We start from the raw sequence: 21630 nt of genomic DNA on the forward strand, positions 1-21630 counted from the left end.
TCTGAGATGACTTTAAGCTTCCAGTTATTTTAACTTCAGGACTGTTTGAATTCTGAATAGGTGAATTCTGTGTGTTCCATAACCCACGGTGCAGTGAACTCCCTAGTCTCCCTACAACCCATTGACACTTACGCATTTACCACGGTAGCAACAACACTTTACTGCCAGTTGCATGAAGAACCACTTTCTTCTGTTTGTTTTGAAGCTGGTTTCTATGACTTTCATTTAATAGATGGTGGTTTTTTAATTGGAAGAGAAATAGAGCAATGGATCCCTATCCATCCATTCCATACCTCTTGTGATTTTGTAGATCCATGTTGTACCCCCGAAGTTGTTTCTTTCTTTGTACTGAAGAGTCTCAGCTTAAGTTTTTACTTATATGGATATCTGATTTGGATTTATGCAAGCTTTTTCATACCACTTTTATTTTCTTCTGAGCCTTTCCCATTTCATGTTATCCTTTCTGTGATGGGAGGTCCAAAACTACTCACAGTACTCACGATGTTTTGTAGCATGACACACTTGTCTACTTTGTTCTGTTTCTTTCCCAATCGTACCGAGCACTTTGGTTTGGTTTTGGCAGCTGCTGAGGATTAGGCTGGTGTTTTCATGGAACCTGTTCCAGGATCTTACTCCTGAGTGGTAGTACCAAGCACAGAGCCCATCTTTTCACATGAGAAGCTTGGAATGTCACTTTACATTTGCGTACAACTAATTTCATCTGAAATTTTACTGTCCAGTAACTCAGGCATGTTGAGTCTGCAGTTCTTCATAATAGGTTCTCATCATTACTATCTTGAATAATTAACAAACTTTGTCATCTTTTGTAATGCCTGTCCCAGCTCTCAACACAATTCCCTGAGGAAGTCCTTTGGTGACCTTCTTCCATTGTAAGAACTAACAGATGGTCCAATATTCCAGCTCTGTTTCCTAGCTTTTGATCAGGTTTGTTTGGGGTTTTTTTTCTTTTATCTGTGGGGGGACATTTTTCTTGTAGGTCCTAGATGTTTAAGCATTTCCCTAAAAATCTGTCAAAAGCATTTTGAAAACCATATAATTGTAATCCAAATGCTTGTTGACCCCTTCAGAGAACTCCACTGGGCTTAAAGGAGATGACAACCTTTTACAAAAGCTGTACTGACTCTTATTATAATATTAATTCTGATGTCCACTAATCCTGTTCTCATTATAGCTTCTACTAATTGCTGTGATACAAACATGAAGTATATTGGCTTCCTAGATCTCCCTGGAAGCTTTAAAAAAAACTGTTATGGTTTTCAACCTCCTGTCATTATTCCATTCTCATGCTAATTTAGCAACAATGAGCTACAAATTTCCTGCCAGTGCTAGTGGCATAGCAAGCCTCAAGACATGGCAAAACCCAGCCCTGGCGTTTGTCTTCCCTTGACTCAAGGCACAATACTCTCCTTCCCACTAACATGCTGCTGATCCAGAGATGAGGAGGGATTGTTGTCTTTTCCTTCAAACACCTCCCTTATCTCCATACACTCATCCTTTTGTACTTGTTCCCTTTTAGGGATGCTGCCTTCTTCTAAACATATTCCCTTCTTTTCTTTCCCTTCCCCAGGATGTAAGAAATACAGAATACACGTAAATGGGCAAAAACACATCTGAAAACTTCATGCATTAATGTGTCCTTGGATAGTACAAGGTGCTTTGATTTAGTCTGGAATTTGCTGCTTTTCCTTCAAGGATTGTTGAGGAGTCTTCAGTTGCTGCAGTGATTGTCCTCTTCTGCTGAATAATTTTACTAGTGCTAGAGACTGTATACAGGTTTCCTTCTAAAAGGAAATGTCTGTAGAAGTCAGGAATGAAAAAGAATTTTAGCTTGTCAGCTTAAATTTTAATTAATTACCTCTCCAACCATTTTTAGCCTCAGAGGTTTTTTAACATGTCCTTATAAAGATCAGGTAGTGAATATTAGTCTTAAAAATACAGCAAATGATTTAAGCTTCCTCATACCTCACGTTGAAGACAGACTTTTGTCAAGGCTCTTAATTTTTGGTAGCAGTCTTGGTACACAGACTAACTTTTCACAGTTGTTTTTTATAGTGTCTGTTCTTATGAATATTGACAGCTGGAATTTCCTTTTCAAATTACTTTTGAAGTCCTGGCTTGACTGATTAAACCGAGGGTGTGCAATAAATCACTGGAAGATCAGGAAAGAGCATATAACGAGGTCATGCCATCTTTAAATTTAAGATTTTAAAATGGTATTTTGATAGTATATTATGAAGAGAATTAAATTTGGTTTTATGTTTAGTTAAATTTGGTTTTATGTTTAGTTAAATTTGGTTTTATGTTTAGTTCAGTTAAGTGTAGGGAAAAGCAGCTCACAGTCAAGTAGCAATTACCAAACTATAGTAATTTACAAGCCCACAATACAACAAAATGTGGTAGTCACCTTGGAGAAACATAATTTAAATATTTGTATGCCATGCTGATGGAAGGATAGGGTAACAAAATTACATGGCGTGATTTCCCCAGTATGACTTTTTCCATCTGGACATTCAAAGCTAACCAAATTTTAGGGGGAGCTGGAAGGATGCTCTTGCAGTAGGAATTTTCAAGCAGCTTCTCAGCCTGTGACAGGTAGCAGCACCACCGTGGGAAGATGAATGCTCAGTCTCCTTGGTCCTTCGGTGTTCCAGGAACCGAATTTTTGCAGGCATCACCACTAACTTACAAATAGAAAAGACATGTCAGGTTACTACAACTACCAGGGGAGGAAAAGGAGTAACTGATGAAACAGAAGTAGTGATAAGTTATCAGAGATAGGATAAGAGATGTCCTCTGCAGTTTCCATGTGAGGAGAAGGGAAGAGCATGAGCTGTGGGACCATCCCCATGAGCTGGAGTCATGGGGATGCCTGTGTCAGTGTGACTCTGGCTTCATAAACAGCAAAAGCTCCCATCGGTCACAAGAACAGCATTTTGCTGTCAGGAAATCTAGTCTAGGGTTGTCTGTGTTGGTGGAAGCTCCATCTCAGTATGCCCTAAAAGTATTGTTTCTGTTACAGGGCATATATCATTTGGGTTGGGGTTTTTTTTGTTTGTTTTGGGTGGTTTTTTGGTTTGGTTTTTGTTTTGTTTTTTCCCAGAATGATGTTTATTTTTCCCCTTGGAAAGAATGACAGCTTCAGAGCTTTTGCTGCCCATTATCTGGGCAGTTTAATAAGGACAAAGTTATGGTGTGAACTGCTGTCATTGGGGACCCCAGCATAATGATCATTGGTACAATGGTATAGGACTTCTCTCACTTAATCTTCCTCCAGTCTCTGAAGCGGAGGCGCCCATCACCTCATTCCCTAGTCTTCCCTTTTCACTGTAGGAAGAAACTCTGTTTAGCACTAGATACAAGTCAGAGAAGTGATACACAAAAATACTATTGATGCGTCTTGATCCCATTGTTTTTTCCTTGTCTGTCAGTCAAGATAGTGCCTTCATACATATGCATGGTATATGAAACTTTCCCTCCTTTTTTCCCCAAGCTTTACTTTGGAGAACCAAAGACATTTTTATTAAAATGAAGACTTACTGTTTTGCTTAATGCATACTTGGATACTGAAAAGACAACTTAAAATGAAATTATTGAATTTGTTTTAACTCAAAATACAGAATGTTCATTTTATCTTCTATGAGTCTGATGATTTTCTTAATAAACAGTAATAAAACAATTGTGCGACTGAACCAATGGGCTTAACTTGAAACATGAGTGCTTACCTTATAGTCCAACAGACATGATGAATGATGATGAGGGTAGTTGATGTAAATGTGTCCTATAGTTCTTAAATATTTACTGTCGTCACTTCAAAAAACTAATAGTGTGTATGCAGAAAGGTGGTTTTTACCTATACTGAACTGCACTGATGTGGAAGCTGAGCTGTTTAGCAGATTGAATGGCAGCGTAAAAATTATATATGTCTATATATAAATATATATATATGTATATAGACCCACTGGCATACATTATCAACTTGAAAATCTAATAATGCATCACAGATACCATCTTATTTTCTTGTAGTAAATTAGCTTTGCAAATAAGCAACATTTATTTTAAAAAGAGAATTCAAGGATGACGTAGAGATTCTTTTTAGAGGCGTGTTATGATCTTTTGCTTGCACTTTGCTTACTCTAGATTTGACTGTTTCTGAGTAAATTACGAGATGTTGATACTGATGCTGGAGTGCATGTTTGAGGGGGGTGGAGGATGTGGATGATTTTTGAAGCAGCTTCAGAAAACAAATGCCTTTTATAGTTTAGCTCTTGTTTCCATTGGGTCCAGTCCTACTGTAGTAGCCCTCTAAGTTTCTTTGAATTTCTGCATTTCCTTGGCCTAACTAAGTGTTTAGATCATGCCTATCACCATAGTAACCGCACACCTCAAAGTCTAAATTCTGCGACATGAGATCACTGCAAGTCTTGCTCAAAAGAGGTCTGAGTTACCTCACTTTAAAAGAAAAGTAGGGAGGACTGTAATATTGTCTCTCCCTTTAACTTGAATCCCTGCACAATGGGATTAAATCCAGCGCTTGTCTACACTTGTGTCTTTATTCTAATTTTATATGTAGCAGCTTTATGAAGTACAAATAAGTTGTTACATAAATTGCAGCTCTGAACAGTGTGATTTATCTTTAAATATAGTTTTTAAAATAGACTATCCCAGTCTATAAACAGAGCACATTTGTGTGTAATCTTGCTGCACTTTTTACTGTCCTGTAGGTTGTTTTCAACTGCACTGTATTGTTATAAAAGTTTTAATCTATCACTGCAATGGAGAGTCCTTTGGACCTGTGTACTTAGTTTGCATGGTAAGGTTTTGGGAGCAGAGGGGCTACAGGAGTGGCTTCTGTGAGAAGTTGCCAGAAGCCTTCCCCCATGTCCAACAGAGCCAATGTCATCCTGCTCCAAGAAGGACCTGCTGATGGCCATGGCTGAGCCCATCAGCGATGGTGGTAGTGTCTCTGGGATAACAGAGTTATAAAAGGGAAAAATAAACCTGCTGTGGAACAGCCCCCAGTACAGGGCAGTGAGAATATGTGAGAGGAACAGCCCTGCAGAGACTAAGGACAGTGAAGAAGGAGGAAGAGGATGAAGAAGTTCTCCAGGGACTGGAGCAGAGGTTCTACCTGCAGCCCGTGGTGAAGACCATGGTGAGGCAGGCTGTCCTTCTGCACCCCCTACAGTCCATGGAGGTCCATGGTGGAGCACATGTCCACCTGCAGCCCATGGAGGACCCCATGCTTCAGCAGGCAGATGCCCAAAGGAGGCTGTGACCCCATGAGATGCCAGGCTTCTGGCAGGACCTGTGGAGAGTGGAGACAGAGGCCCACACTGGAGCAGGTTTGCTGGCAGTACTTGTGACCCTGTGGAGGACCTACACAAGAGCAGTCTGTTCCTGAAGGACTGCACCCGTGGAAAGGACCCACGCTGGAGTAGTTTGTGAAGAAATGCAGCCCGCTTCTCCAGCACTTCCCTCATGTTGGAGAAGTTCATGGAGAACTGTCTCCTGTGGGAGGGACCCCACACTGGAGCAGGAGAGGAGTGTGAGGAGTCCTCCCCCTGAGGAGGAAGGAGAGGTAGAGACAAGGTGTGATGAACTGACCACAACCCCCATTGCCTATCCCCCCACATCTCTCAAGGAGAAGGTGGAGAAATAGGGAGTGAGGTTGAGCCTGGGAAGAAGGGAGTGGTGGGGGAAAGTGTTTTAAGATTTAGGTTTTATTTCTCATTATCCTCCTCTGATTTGATTGGTAATAAATTAAATTAATTTCCCTGAGTTGAGTTGGTTTTGCCCATGACTTTAACGGGTGAGTTATCTCTCCCTGTCCTTATCTGGACCCACGACCCTTTTGTTATGTTTTCTCTCTCCCTGCCCAGCTGAGGAGGGGAGCGACAGAGCAGCTTTGGTGGGCGCTGAGTGTCCAGCCAGGGTCAACCCACCATAACCTGATTAAATGTTTCTTTCTATTTGTGGCATTCATATTTAAGTGATATGTGCTGTCAAAACCCCACAGTTGTATAGGGTTGTCCTTTCCACATTTTATTGACCCTCACCTGTGCTCTGGAGTTGTTTCATTTGTGAAACTTAGCACATCTGAGGAAAAGGATCTGGGGGTCCTGGTGGATGGCAGGATCTCCATGAGCCAGCAATGTGCCCTTGTTTCCAAGAGGGCCAATGGAATCCTGGGCTGCACAGGGAAGAGTGTGGACAGCAGGTTGAGGGAGGTCATTCTCCCCCTCTGCTCTGCACCAGTGAGGCCACAACAGGAATACTGCATCCAGTTCTGGGCTCCCCAGTTCAAGAGAGACAGGGAACTACTGGAGAGAGTCCAGCATAGGGCAACAAAGATGATTAAGGGATTGGAGCACCTCCCTTACGAGGAAAGGCTGAGAGAGCTGGGGCTCTTTAGCCTGGAGAAGAGAAGACTGAGGGGAGACCTCATCTATGTTTACAAGTTCCTAAAGGGTGGGTTGAAGGATGATGGAGCCAGACTCTTTTCAGTGATTTCCAGCGATAGGACAAGGGGCAACAGGCTCAAGCTGGAACATGGGAAGTTCCACTCAAATATGAGGAAGAACTTCTTTCTGGTGAGGGTGACAGAGCCCTGGAACAGGCTGCCCAGGGAGGTGGTGGATTCCCCTTCTCTGGAGATTTTCAGGAGCTGCCTGGATGCAGTCCTGAGTGATGTGCTCTGGGCAACCCTGCTTTAGCAGGGGAGTTGGACTAGATCATCTCTAGAGGTTCCTTCCAACTCTGTCAAATCCGTGAATCTGTGAATCTGAGCTTGGACTTCCTTTATATAGCCTGTTAAATGTGAATGCCTCTTCTTATTTCGCCTTTTTTTTCTGTTTTGTTGGCCTGTTGCTCATCCTGCGGCGCTTGTGGTCTTCTGCATGACAGGCATTTTGCAGACATGTAACAACGCTTAGCAAATTAACACGAGGCACAAACGGATAGTTTTCTCTTTATGGAATGCCATCATACCTACTCGTGTTACTCGAAAAGAAGCCAGGCACAGGAGCGTATGCAGACGCAGGGAGGCAGCTGGGCTTTGTAAATGCGAGGTCCCCAGGCACAGACCTGGATGCAAACCCAGGTGCACAGATAGTACTGCACCAGCCTAGTGAGTCTGGTGCATCTGGGGTGTGCTGAACCTGCTCTGGGCACGCTTAGTGTCTTGTACGCACACAGCAGGCGGCCAGATGTTCCAGGAGGAGCCCATAAATGGCTGAAATAATATCTTTTTTTTCTGTGGACGACATTCATTATCAGTGTTGACAATATCTGCAGCCAATTCTCCCTAGGTAAAAATTTCATCCCGTCTGTTTCTGTTTATGCTTGTGTTCCTCCTGCCTTGGAAATGGCTTTTGTTTCTGGGATGGTTTATATTTGCTTGATCTCCAGCATGGTGTTTGGCTCAGAGAGGTTTTTTCAGCTGAGCTGTGGGTTTGACAGGGAAGGCAGAATGTTTGTTGACACCACTTCAGGTTTCTTACTGCTGTAAACAAAGGCTAATGGTGTGGGAGAACACAAATTGTAGACCTCGCTTGCTGACTGGAGCCAGTTTGGAATTTGCTGTGAGACCCCAGAAAGAAATTGCTGCCACACGAAGTTATACCCGGTTCCCTGTTAGCTGGGATGAAGGTGGAAAGGGGGTTGAGAAGTTGTAGGAAATGAAGAGGACGGTGTGAGCTGGTGCAGAGACGTTTAGCTGTAGGAGCTCCATAATCACATTGGGCCTCATGACCAGATGGTTTTATGTATGGGCAGGTCCGTAACTGGTCCCTCTGCCTGTGAAACATCTGGCTTTCTGGTGGGTGCATTTCAGGTAGCTGTGGAAAATACAGGTGTGCGTTTAGGTATAGTAGTTTCTCACCTGTTTTCATCAAAGTTGGAAGAATTTCATTTGCTACCTGGCTGTAAGTTGGTGTGCAAGCGATGTGACATAAGGTTGTAAATGACCAACCTTGCGAAACAGGTTTGAAGGTAGATGACTGGGGGTTCTTCCCTCCCCGGTGGATATTGCTATTATCACTACATTCTGAAAGCAGCAAAAACTTTCCTGAAATTCTATGGAACATACTGTGGGCCACGTCCTTCATGTAAGAAATGCCACTGAAGAATATGACACTTCTTGTGTGAATAGCACTTTCTGGTGAAAACAAAAAGTTGTTGCAATGACAACTATGGGTGAGGCTTCTTGAAAGAAGGGCAAAAATGTTTTGGGATTGTGATGAATGGGAAGAGACGCTTTCCTTGTTCTTTTGGAAAGGAGAGGAAATAAGTCAGAGCCAGTGCAAATTCTCGTAAGTAGTGGCAGTTCCAGATTCGGACCCTGGGGTGGCATCTAAGAAAAAATTTAGGTGAAAAAATGCAAGGGAAGAAGAACTACAGGCACCCCACTACAGACACACTATTGTATTCGACTGTAGGAGCTCTTAGGAAATTATATTCTGTTGTATTGTATGTAGGAGCTTAAGAACAATAACTTATCGGTGAGTATCATGAAAACTATTACCTTGATACACAGGGGAATATGTTAAGGGTACAGTTTCAACCTCAATCTGTGTTTTATGACTAATAGCTTAAAACACATCTTTCTATGCTGGTTGACTGTGTTTAAAAAGGCATATTTATATATATATACATTTTATTTTAAAGAGTTTCTGAACACATTTTTTTTTTCTCATTCTAATTTGCAGCATTACTTTACTGTTCTTTTTGGCCACGAAGGGCAGAAGCCACTGGAGCTCCGTTGTGAGGATGAAGCTGATGGAGATGAATGGGTAGAAGCTATTCACCAAGCTAGGTATGAAACCTGATTTTTAATCCTCCGCTCCATTTCATTGTAAATGAATTGATAATACTTGGAAAAACCTAAATTCACTCTCTAAACAGAAGTAAATGTTACAGCACATTAGATGGGTATTGCTTGTGATTCATGGGTATGTTACAGGAAAAAATGCCTTTATCATTCATGCTTATATCACTGTATTTTACTGTTCATGAGTGAGTGTGTGCCAGTTGAAATTAGTTCAAGAAGAATATTCTTTTACTGGAAACAACCACTAGGATTAGTCCTCTGTCAGAGGCAAAGTGCGTTATATGAATGAAGAAATAAGTGATATGCCAAACGAATAAATGAGTGTTTCTTAAAAAGCTTGTATGTACAAGTAAATGTCAGAAGGAAAAGATCAGAATGTTAGGATGATAATGTGTAGCAAATAAAATTATAACTTCAAAATTGAAGCCCAGAACAGCAAAATCTTGTGAAAAAGGGTGTGGTAAGATTTCCAGCCGTGCAGTAATCTTTCCCTGAGAAAAGGTCTGCATGGCGAATGGGCAAGGTTTACACTATAATCTAAATGAAAATCATCTCGCTGAAGGTGTGTGAAATGGTTTGCAGAGGCAAATGTCTTTGCTGAAATGCACTTTCTCCAGCCTCCTCTCATAGACTCACCTCAGCTAATCTACAGTGCCATGGTAACGCACAAGGAACCAGGCAGTTTCTGAGTTGCTTAGGACATGAGCCATGTAAACAGAAGTGATTTTGCTTTATAACTAAAAATGAACACCACCAGATAGTAGTTTTTAATTTAGAACTTGTGAAACGAGGCCCTGAAGCTGCAGGCTTTGTGTTGCTTGGGCATCCAGTTTTTGGACCTGCATCCAAAGATGCAGCACCTACTGTTAGGTACCTGGTGTTGGTACCTAACTTGAACAGGGTCTTGTACTTTCTTGGAAAGTACCTGCTGGGTTGTGTTATTGGGTGAACCACATTTTGCATGGGAGCCCTCCAGGTTAACACATTTTTTCAGGTCCTGAGAAGCTATGAGGCTTTGAACTCTCAGCACATCCCAGGAGAACATGTCCACCAGCAGGAAGTCCTGTATTGCTCAGGGAGGAGGAGAGGAGGGAGATCTTTACCTTGTCTATGGACCTGGGTCATTTTCTTTTGTGGAGTAGGACTAGAAGCAAATGAAGAAGGGAGCGGGACTTTTTGCCTTGTGCTAAGGGCATTCAGGGGAAGCAGGATCCTACAGTTCTCTGTTCTCAGGATAATTTTCTTCTTTTCCATTGCCTGGTGTAAAAGGCATGTAAGCAAGAAGAGCTTTGTAACACTGAGTTGAAATTTCTCTCTAGGTAGGTAGTTTTGTCCATAAGTTTTCAAGGCAGAACTTAACATAAAATTAAGCCAGTGTTGAATAACACACACTTGAAAATACTGAAAAAAACATGATAAGAAATTAGTCTTGATGTTCAGGGTCAGGTTGGTTGAATTTTGACTCCACCAGAAAGTTATGACTGCAGCCTTCAGAAGACAACTGGGTCTCTGTTGTAAGCAAGATCAGTCTTTTTAGCTCTGCCCCTGTTACTATTTGACTTTTCCCCCTTTATTTCTGCCGGTCTGAAATGACAGTCTTCGTAATACTGAACTATGGACACCACTGTTAGGGATATTCTCAGGGTCCCATATTATTTGGGGGATTTTCTTAATCAACCTTTCTGTGTAGGTCCCTAAATTTCTTGGGGAAATTTTCCAGGGCCTTGGACATGGCTTTTCTTGATCTAGTATTTTTCTTGAACAAAGTATCAGCAAGTGACCAAAAGTGACTGAAAAATTCCAGAAATTTGCTTGCTAAAAATGGAGTGTAGTACACTACTGGGGTCTGATGCTTTTTCTGCTTCACTAGAAGCTGCTTTTATTTGCTTTACATTGTGTGTAGCAAAATTACTTGGAGTTGCATAACTAATTAGTTACTTAACCATTGGGACTTTTACCACAGGTATATAACAAAAAAGTGAGAATAGTTTTAGTCTATTGCATAAAATTTTTCTTACCAACTTAATTAACAAAATAGAACAAATTTGCTTCAGGGATTAAATTTTGCCTGCATCACATTTTAGACTTCTTTTCTTGATTTTGTCTGTATTTTTGACAAACGTGGCAGGCTTTGGCAACTTCCACTGTTCATTCGAGGCTAGCCTAAGACATTTCTGACCCTTTTCTCAGTTTTTTTTTTAACTGCTAAATGAAAATTAGTGTAGCACTTTGAAGATACTTTTTTCTAGTATCTCAGGTGCTTTATGTAAAAATCCTTGGAGGAATTGAGACCTTTCCCCCTACCCTTAAAATCAGTCTTGGGAACGTCCTGTTCTGTGTGAATATGTTGTCATTGGTGAAATGAAAATATTTAATTGCTTTCTGGAGGGTCTTATCCTCATGAGTAGCTATGTCAATCCATGTTTTAGCTGAGACAAAGTATTTGAGGGTTTTTTCTTTCTTTCCTTTTTGTTTTTTTTCTTCTTTTCTTAGATTGACGTATACAAAATCTAATTTTGGGTTGTTTTTTATGACTTTTTGCCAAATACGTGTTTGCAGCCATCAAAATCTCTTTCATGTTTTATTTATTTTGCAAGTTATAAACAGACTGTTGAAAAAATAACATTCAGGATCTCACTGCACCCTATGTCCCACTCTGGATCAGTAGGTATTTCATTCGGATGCAAATTCATAAGTAAAGGATTTTCTGCTGTGGCATTGTCCATTGTTTCTTGGAAGATTTCACTGTGGGAGGGATGCTACTGCTTATCATTTGAGGGGTACCGTGCACACTCTTCAGTAGCTGATGGGTTGTTGCGTGCTGTGGCTAGATCCTGCATAGCTTATGTTCCACTCCCAAGTGCCCTCTCCTCGTTTGGGAGAGATGGTTTGGCTTGTGAGGTTGCAACGAGAGGTGAAATTCAGCGTATTTTAAAGGGGCTCCATCACAAGCTCCACATGCATACCTGCTTTTCATCTCTTCCCACTTCATTTGCATTCCCGGTGTTTTGAGTTCTCACTAATATCCATGGTGGCAGAGCATGGTTTGATTCTTCCAAGTTACATTTCTGGGCTGGAGGATTTATTCCTGGCGGATCCTAGTTCCTCCATCAGTGACTGCATGTGGATCCTGTTTTGGGCTTTGTTCCAGAACTTGGTCTCTTACCAAAAAATCTGTTTCACCCTCAATAAACTACAGTGGACTTTCCACCCTCTCTTACACATTCTTCTACAGTTTTAAGTTTTTTTGTTTTTTATTTTTTTCACATTTAACTCAAAAACTTTTATGCTCTTTTTTTTTTAATATATATATGGATGCAGTACTCATCAAATTTCTCGTCCTTTTCTCCGTTAGCTTATTGGAAAGTCTTAAACTGAGTGCTTTAGGCTGTAGTTTCATGTGTGCTTTAGTCCTGCACAAGCCCACGTTGCTGCTGAAGGGAGCAGCTGTCACTCTCATAAGTCAGCCATTCATTCCCACACCTTTCACCAGCTCTTCCCTCACGCAGGCACAAGTATGAACTTAATCGGGAAACTGATTTGCACTAAAAGGAATTATGCTTTGTTTATTTTTTGCCAGCTCAGTTTTAATCCATCTGATTCCTCTGGGGCCGTTCACTGCACATCCACGCAACACGCCTGTGTTCGTGGCACAAGGGAGAGGGAGGTGCAGGGGTGGGATGAGGGAGAGCACCGAGTGCTGTGTGTGGGGGCGAAAGTGGGACTTTTCAGCTGGGTCACTGTTTAAAGCATATGAGGAACTACTGCCCTCCAACCAGCTATTTTTTTTAAAAAAAAAAAAAAAAAAAAAAAGAAAAGGCTTGCTCTCAGGTTTGTTGTCACACTCTGCTTGCTAATGCAGGGTGTATTTCACATAGTATTTTGCAGGCAGTTGTAAGCTCAGTGTGGTATCTCAGAGCTGCCTGGAAGCCTGGAGCAAATGCCTTGCTACTTATGCCTTGCTGTTGGAGAAACTGTATTAGCTGAGGCTTGGTGCTGTAATAACCACAATTTTCCAGTGGGCTGGGAATGCGGCAGAGAGAATTTGAGTAATGCACAAAATGTGGGCAAAACAACCTCATATCTACCTTCCAAATAATGTCTAGCTAGATCCAGAGACCAAAGTGATAGGGGTTGCCAGATAAGAGATGAGTCTGCCCCTGCTCCCTGTACCCAGGCTGAACCAGAAGTGAGCCTGGGCGTGTAATTCCCATGCAAATGAACACACATGTGTACATACAAACAGAGCTGGCAACGCAGATCAGCAGAGACAGAATCATTCAGCACTCATGTGGACACGGGCAACACCAGCAGCTTCATCCTGTTCCCCTCTCTGAATGATCAGGATGAAAGTATGTTAGTGGAAAATGCATACAATAAGTATACACAGTATGGATCCCCCAAATAAGTAGCCTAGCCATGCAGGTTTCCAGGAGCTAGTCCTGGGTCCTCTGTCTCCCCAGTTACTGGCACCTGGAATTAAAAGTGCCCCCAGACCCTCTCCAGTTGCTGGAACTCAGTCTCCATCCCTCACAGATACTCATGCATCCCCCCGCCCCGTTTCCCCACATACCGTGGATCCCCCAGTAACTGGTCCAAGACAGTTGGTCTACCCCAGGAACTGGCCCTGGACCCCATGTATTTCCAGTTACCTCATGCATCCACATCCATATGCACTGTGGATCCCCCATTAATTGGTGACAGCCCCCCCCACACCTGTAGACATTAGCACACACAGAGACCGTAACGGCCTTGCACGCTCAATCGAGCTGGTAACTATCTGGAGCCCCTGTCTCCAGATGTTACAGACATGCACGCATGTTTCCCAGTCAATCACCCAACGTCATGGTCTTCCTGGTAGCTGGGTTGGATCTTCTGTGCCCTCCAGGAGCCAAGTCACAAAGTCTCTGGTGATCCAACCTAGACTTAGTGCATCTTCAACTGGATATAAGCATCTTCAACACCTGGATTCCCAGTGACTAATCCTATTCACTAGCTGGCCAGGCTTGACAGTGACTGGTGACCACACACTGATGCACACACACAGATGATGGTTGCACACTCCCGCCTCTCTAGTGCGTAACTGGCACTGCAGACACACAAGGACCTGGGTCCCAACTCCAGAAGCTGGCACTTAGAGCTCCATGGATGTGTACATGGAGTCCTCTCACGCAGGAAAGTAGCTAGAAATGGAGTTTAATGAGAAGACAGGATGGACTGTGTTGATCGGGTGCAGAGCATAGCCAGACACATGTACTGATCAACCTGGTTACATATCACCCTTTATCCCCTTTTCTTCCCTTATCTCTGTGTTTTCCCAAATTTGTTCCTTCTCTAATATCCTTTTTTCTTGCCTATGATTCCTCCCTTAAACATCCCATAACAAGCCTTATGCAGTCTCAAAATGCTCTTCACTATTTCCCATAATAAGTTGATAACCCTTCTCAGCCTGAAAGGTGATCTGAAGAACCTTTCCACTGGATCATCTCTTTGGGTTTCACTCACTGACTGATGAGGCTGGTGGCTCTTCTGTTGAAGCCCTGGGAGAAACTGGGATGGGGCAAGGGGGTTGTTTCCCTGACTGGGTTATTGCGGTTCCCTGCCTGGCATTGTGGCCCTTCCTGTTCATGGAGGTGGGCATTTCATGGGCTGTTCTTGTGATAGCCTTGGCAGCAGCCAGGTCAGGGGGCTTGTTGCTCTTGATTAGGTTATTTGGGTTACAGCAGCTGCCATTGTTCCTCTGTGCTCCCTTGTCTCTGTTAGGATCAGCCTTTTATCACACACCCTAACATTGCCTACCAGAGATGACCGTACCTCCGTGTGCTCTTTGCACAGCACTTCAGAGAAATCTCTTTTGTCCTCTGAAAGGGCTGTGTTCCTGGAACAGACATCTCAGTGCTTCTGCGAAGGGGTCCTTAAGCCCCTCAAGGGGGCCTGTAGGTCTCGGCAAACAGCACTTCAGGTAGCTTAGACACAAAACTTCAAAAGCAATGATGGTTACACTGGTAATTACGTCTGTGCCGAAAATTGCTGTGGTAGTTGTTTTCTAAGGGAACATTTGAAATCCCACTAATCACACTCTCTGGAGATAGTAGCTACAAGTTCATAACAGCTCTGTGAAGCCTCAGCTCACACAGCAAGGAGTGTCCTTTCCACTGTATTTGGTCTGGGCTTCGTGGCTGCTGTTAAATTCTGTCTCAGTTTTGCGTCATGGGGTAAGGTGCCTTTCTGCTCCAGTATGTTTGTAGATAAATTCCTATAGTCAGATTTCCTCCATAAAGGAGTGCCAGGACAATTGGAACAGCTGTTTTTAGTATGAGTTGTGAGTCTAACAAGTAACACATTGGCTAATGAGATGTGTTTTCAGGATTGTCTCATTCACACGCAAGAGGGTAGCATTCCCTCCCCCGCCCTCACCCATGCTCCTAGAGCAAGCCAGACCCCAACTGACATGGTTTGGGTGCACAAAACCTCCTAGGGTTGTTGGGGCCACCCTCTGAAGGACACTCTATTCCAGTTTGCATTTCCCAATCTCAATTAAGAGGATCTTGTAATAAAAATCATTTGGGCTGTGGATGTTGCACCCACCTTCCAATCCCAGTTGCTGTGGTTGTTCACCAGTCCAAATGCCATTTCCCACCTGTTTGACTGGACATCAGCAGCCTTTATAAACGGTTGTTCACGTGTGTCTGAAGGCCCATCTTAATTTTGTGTCTTCTGATAAGCCTCAGCCCTGTAACCCTTGCAGCCATTGGTGTCCATTGACATCCCGTATCATACAAGAGTTCATGAAAGGTTAATGGTACTTGTGTATAGGTGGTCTCCCAAGTCACCTTGATTAGTCCCATAGGGTTGGATTGCAGAAGTTCCATTGAAACTTTTACTTTTTCAATCCCTAGTGTGGTTGTTAAAGTGCTATTAGACTTCAAAACCTGTTTGAAGGCTATTCCTCCTCTGTTAAGGAGTCCTATAGTTGCCTGAAGGTGGTTAGTATGGGCAGATGCAGGCAATTTCTTTTGCCTTCCAGACCCCCAGGTCCATGGTTTTCATAAAGAGTTTATTAGGTTGTGCATTTTGTATTTTAAAGGGTTGATTTTATATGAGCATAAATAGTTCTGGCCAGGTCCAATGCCTGGTTCTTTCAGCTGCCGGAGCCACTTTAGAATAGTTAGCACAGAGTGATCCAGTGAACCATAACTCTGGTCTGAATTCAGTACGAAAATCAATTATATTTGCTGGTAGCACTTCTGGAGCCTATATCTTGGTCTGCTACCACAACAAGGAAACACTAGTAATGAGGGACTGGTTAAACCTTCTTCAGTTTTCCTACATGTTTTAAGTATGTCAAATCTTTCAGGGCCTAAATGGTGAATCATTTTTCTCAGGACTTTCTTCATTTCTTCCTGTCTCCATGTGGTAGGTCATGGTCGATCAGAGCTTAAGGTTGTTGAAATACCTTTTTTGAGTCCTGTCTCTACAGATGATAGTAGGAAATAGCCTCAGCTTTCAGGATGCTCTGTCTTTGAGCCTTCCTACATATTATCATAAATTTATAGAGCTGCTTCTCTCAGTAAAATATTAACACCAATTAATAGAAACCTGTGGTTTGCAGCAGTTACTTCTTTGTATTAAATGGTATCCAAGCCAGAGAATTAGATCTAGGCTGGCTGCTTACAAGTTCTTTTATGAATTTTTCATCTTCCTTTGACAATTGAACACTTTGGTAAAAGTTTCTTTAACAAAGGATTTTGTATACATGGGTAATCATGTCAGTGTGGAAACCCTGCCTTCTGGGAAGGCTCCTAGTGTTATGCTGGATATACAGCTTAGCATTTTAGGTATGATGATCTTTAATTTATACCTACAGAGAGATGGATGAAAAAGGCTGTTGGAAGTACATAAAGTTTATTCCAAAGTCCTATGATTTTCCTTTCCCAGAACAAGTAGCAGTTTTGAGAAGGAAAATGGATAGCCTATTCTAAGTTAGTGTAGGTGTACACAGGCTTTTCCAATTAACTCCTCTTCATACTGCTAATTATGGGAGTGAAGGAAGTGTTGTTTGGTTTCCAGGCTGAGACTGACATTTTAGACAACCAAAGGCACTAACTAGGCAAAATACTCTTAAGTGCATCTCAAAAGAACAAAAACTGTTCAATCTTCCATAGCAAAGTTCTTGTTCCCTAGTACAGCAAGACTATGGTAGTCTGGCTTAATGCTATTAAAGAAACTGAAAAATCTAGATGAAGTTTCTTCCCCTGAAGGAGGAAAATAAAAATAAATTATAGTGGAAGAAAAACATCATATATAATAGTAACTTGAGTCTTACATCAGCTCTGACTGCATCTGCACCCTTTGTGATTCTGTGTCATACTATTTTCCTCAGTCTTGAATAAAAGCAAAGGCGAATCTAGAAAATTCTGTATTGGAAACTTTTGGTAGCAAACGTTTAAGAAAAAGAAAAGTAGAAGAAATGGTCTTGCCACCCATCTGGATCTGATTTTAGGTAAAAAACACTACTCTTTATATTAAATGTAAACCAACGTAAATTAAATGTATATTAAATGTAAATCCTGGGTGCTACAGGCACTAAGGAATGCATTTTCTTACATACGTTACGTGTATTTTTATCTTCGTTACATCTCTCATCATTGTAAAACAACTAGTGCTAATTGTGTTTCTAAATCAGACACTTTTTATCATACGCGAATGCCTTTTAAGGTGCAAAGAGGTAAAGTAGTATGGATTCTGAAAAAACAGGATTATTGCAAAATGAAAAATATTATTACTGAACAATTTTAAAAAACTAAATCTCATACCTTCTTACTGTTCATTGCACAGTTAGGATATGTGGATTGCTTCACAACAGATTTTTTTCATGCATATTCTTTTACTTTTTGGAAGGCATGTCCTGAGCTTTTTACTTTTTTTTTCTTCGTTTATTATTTGCTATTGTGGTAGTTAAAATGTAAAAATAAATGCAATAGAATTAAATTTACTTCCTATTTTTTTTATAATCTATTCAAGGAGGAAAAACCTTTGCTTTATGACAGATGTGGGAACTCATTCTAATTATTTTAAATCTAAGCTTGCCTTCCAGGTTAGGTGTTGAATTTAATAGCTGCACTTACTATTGTCCCCCTCCAGTATACAGCTGCACCAATACTGATTGAAATGAGAGTAAATATATACAAAAAAAGATTAACTGGAGAGGATGCACATCATTAAATTTTTTAAAGCCTCACAGTATTTAATAGCAAATGTTTATTTTTTTTTATGGGTGCTGTAACAAGCAGAAAGAAATTTAAAAGGAAAATATGTAGGAGCCAAAAATTCCTTCTGTCAAATCCTGTGCTAACTTGACAGCAGAAAAAGATAAGATAGTCAGCATTTTCAATGATAGATCATAAAAACATAAGAGATCCCTTGTCAAAGATATAGGGCTTCGTTCTGCCATATTTTGTGCTGGTTTGTCTTTATCTTGTAAAATTACTTAACTCTCAGAGGAACAAGCTTCCTGAAACCTAGGTAAAGAGGCAGTTTGTGTCTGCAGAGTCTGCTGAACCAGGGCCAGCAAACAAGCACATTGTAGGACTCTGTGTTTCCTGCACACTTAAATTATCTATGTGAGAGGGACTGAATCACGTGAAAGAACAGTCTCATGAAGATTTTGTGTAAGAAGAAACTGATTTCTCATTTATCTGAAGCTGGGAACGGTACTTCCAGTATGGGCTGTGGTTGTGACATCTAATTGCACTAGGGATACTGACCTTTTTGAGGAAAATACAAATCAATGCCACTTTGCTGCCCAAGAGCTAAAAGAAAGACTAACACCATAGTTCCTGTTACTAAGTAGAATAAATGTGTTTATTTGAGTAATCTAAAACTGACCTAAACAATAAAATAGGTGCTACCAAAATAAAATAACAGTTCTGATGGGAATTCTTCCATAAGGAGAACTGACAGGTGGAGAGAATCAGTAACAGTTCTGATGAAGTGCCAGGTGCTCCCCCCAAGTCCTCACAAAATATAGGAAAAAAGCAGCCCTTAAAATAAATAAAATAAATTGAATTAATAGAATTCTAGGGCTTAGCTCAATGAGAAGCTCATAAAAAGATTAGTGCAATTATCTTGCTGTCGGTAACTGGATACTGGGAAACTGGGTACTGCTAGCACCTGTGTCTAGAAAGGATGTTGAACACTATGTTTGGATGATTTATGATCAAGCTATTCATTATATGTTAAGCCAACCAGTTTTGCAGGTTTCTTGTCGCTGGTGCAATGTTTATTCTGTTAATATCTCGTAAGGGGATATGGGAGACCGTGTTTGGCAATTTTTACTAAAATGTAAATGTTTTCCCTTTTAGTTATTCAGACATTTTGATTGAAAGGGAGGTGTTAATGCAGAAGTACATTCATCTCGTCCAGATTGTAGAGACTGAAAAGATTGCAGCCAATCAGCTTCGACATCAGCTTGAAGATCAAGACACAGAAATTGAGAGACTTAAATCTGAGGTATGTGCCAGAGCCGCCAGGCAATAACTGAAATACAACATTGTGCTCTGTGTGTGGCAATAATACTCAATATTTCTGTAATATTTGTGAGAATAATGAGACCCAGTAAGGTTAATATGTAATAGTCTCCCTGTGAATTCTTGGCTAAATATTTTTCTTAGAAATACTGGGGACTGCTAAACTGACTGGATTACCTCTTTGTCAGAGACTGTAAGATGACACATTTCTATGCCATATGGGTGCCATTGATTGTATTATTTCCTACCTGTCTTCACACTAGGCGTTTGATCCTTGACACATTGTCTTTGGTTGTAACAGTATTCAGAACTATTCCAAATTGCTCTATTTCACTGAATGTTAGAAATTTTGATGTAGTCCTGAGCTGATAAAGCCTGAAAGGCACACTTGGTTTTGAGAGGAGTGCCAGCTCTCTGGTCCTTCCTCCATCTGGATCAAGAGCCTTGTTGGTTTTCAGAGAACTGTTCTCATGTCCCTGTGACCAAATAAGTGTTTGTCATTGTGTGCAGCTTTAACAGGGTTGAAGAAGGGGACAATATTTTTCTGCTAGTTCTGTAGCTAGGAGTTTCACTGACTTGGGAAAGCATTTAATGAATGGTTGTTTTTGTCAGATTATAGCTCTCAATAAAACAAAAGAAAGAATGCGACCTTATCAAGGCAACCAGGAAGATGAGGATCCAGATATTAAAAAAATTAAAAAGGTAAACATGGACTTTCTGTGCTTAAGAGGAGAAGGGTGGGATGGGGGGATATACTGTATTTCAGTCTGGATTTGTCTTTTATTTATTTGGTTAAGTACAGTCAAATAATAAGATTCCTTTTGCCCTGTCCCTACTTAAACATCTTAAATTATATCAGCTTCCTATGTTTCAGTGCCACATTTACCCCCCATGGTGCATTTGTTACTTAAGTATTCATTTGAACTTGCAAGGTATATATTCAGTTTCTTAAAGAAGCTTGCACATTGCATTCAACTGCTTGTAAAGACTGAAATTAAGTGATGGGGTCATGGGCCTTTCCTGGGGGAATCATGTACACAGTGACTTTATACTGCTTTCTTATAAAATGCTTATAAAGATACAAGAGTATGACACACACTCTCTTGCTGCAACTGGAATACAAATATTGAAAATGCAAAGGGCAATCTTGATTTAGGTTGCCAGCCAGTCTGTTTGATGGTGATTGTTCCAGGATGCTAGGGCCAGTGTTTTTTAATAACAGGGAATTCATTTAATAAATGGCATTCTTGCTTGAATTTGTGGTCCTGTATGTGTCACCCTTATTCTCACAGCATTCAGTCTCTTAAATTGCATAATATCCTTTATGGTATGTGGACTTAGCTTCTGACTTTTTCTGGATGACACAATCTGAGTCAGGGTCAGCACTGAGCTGGTACCCTCGTGTGACTTTTCATTTTCGTGTAGATTAAACATTGTAATAGAAGTTGGAAATGTCTCTTAGCAGAAGGAGAGCTCTGATTCTGTATATAATTCACTGCGTTCTACCGTTCTACATCTTGATTGTTTTGACAAGTAGGTCCTTTTTTAAAAGTTGTTTATTCAGAGTAAACTGCTACCAGTGAGATTTCTTTTTCAAGATGAATGATCTTCACATCAAGATCAGGGCAAAGACATACCGAGATTTTCCGTGAGCAGATGTAGACCTTTTCTGTAATCTTTAGTCCATGTTTAACTTCGATGGATATTATGCTTAAGTAGATTTTTCCATGACATAGAGGTACTTTTTAAGAATGCCAAAAATCTGCCTTTTCTGGCTAACAGTATTGCTGGCCTAGTCTGATATTAAGGAGTGTATTGATACTTAGCTTCAAATACATATGCCAAGTTGTATCTATTTAAAACAGAAATGAAACTGAGCTTAACAACTATTTTAGAATTACGTCAATAACGACATTAAGTCTGTCTTGAAGCACGTTACCTGGAATCGTTGCACAATACATTTAGGGGTATAAGACAAATGTGTCCGGGGAGGTAAGAGGAGTTGAGAAGCCTGCACAGCACGTAGCACAGTTATGCTGACAGGAATAGTATATACAAAGGTACAACACTGAACTTGCAGTAAAAGGTACCTTGATTCTATGTCGTATCTTTTCAGTCTGTTTCCTGGCAACAGATATGACCAAGTGATTGTGGGAATTTCATTAACAAACAGAAATTAAAAAAAAATATAATTCAGGAACAATTATAGATCAATAAGGGTGACAGGCTTTTTTTTTTTTTTTTTTTTTTTTT

At 41.0% G+C, this 21630-nt stretch overlaps 1 protein-coding gene across 2 annotated transcripts in view; it reads left to right on the forward strand.

The window, feature by feature from the left end:
• The window catches only part of RASGRF2 (Ras protein specific guanine nucleotide releasing factor 2), a 134666-nt gene that overhangs the window by 36762 nt on the left and 76274 nt on the right, over positions 1-21630 (forward strand). For both annotated transcript variants that reach the window (XM_014960533.1, XM_014960534.1), the window contains exons 2-4: positions 8727-8833; positions 19213-19360; positions 19990-20079. In XM_014960533.1, coding sequence (XP_014816019.1) covers positions 8727-8833; positions 19213-19360; positions 19990-20079 — 345 coding nt within the window. The remainder of the gene's footprint in view (positions 1-8726; positions 8834-19212; positions 19361-19989; positions 20080-21630) is intronic.

This window comes from Calidris pugnax, unplaced genomic scaffold (genome assembly GCF_001431845.1).
Source record: "Calidris pugnax isolate Ruff unplaced genomic scaffold, ASM143184v1 scaffold326, whole genome shotgun sequence".
Classification (NCBI taxonomy): domain Eukaryota; kingdom Metazoa; phylum Chordata; class Aves; order Charadriiformes; family Scolopacidae; genus Calidris; species Calidris pugnax.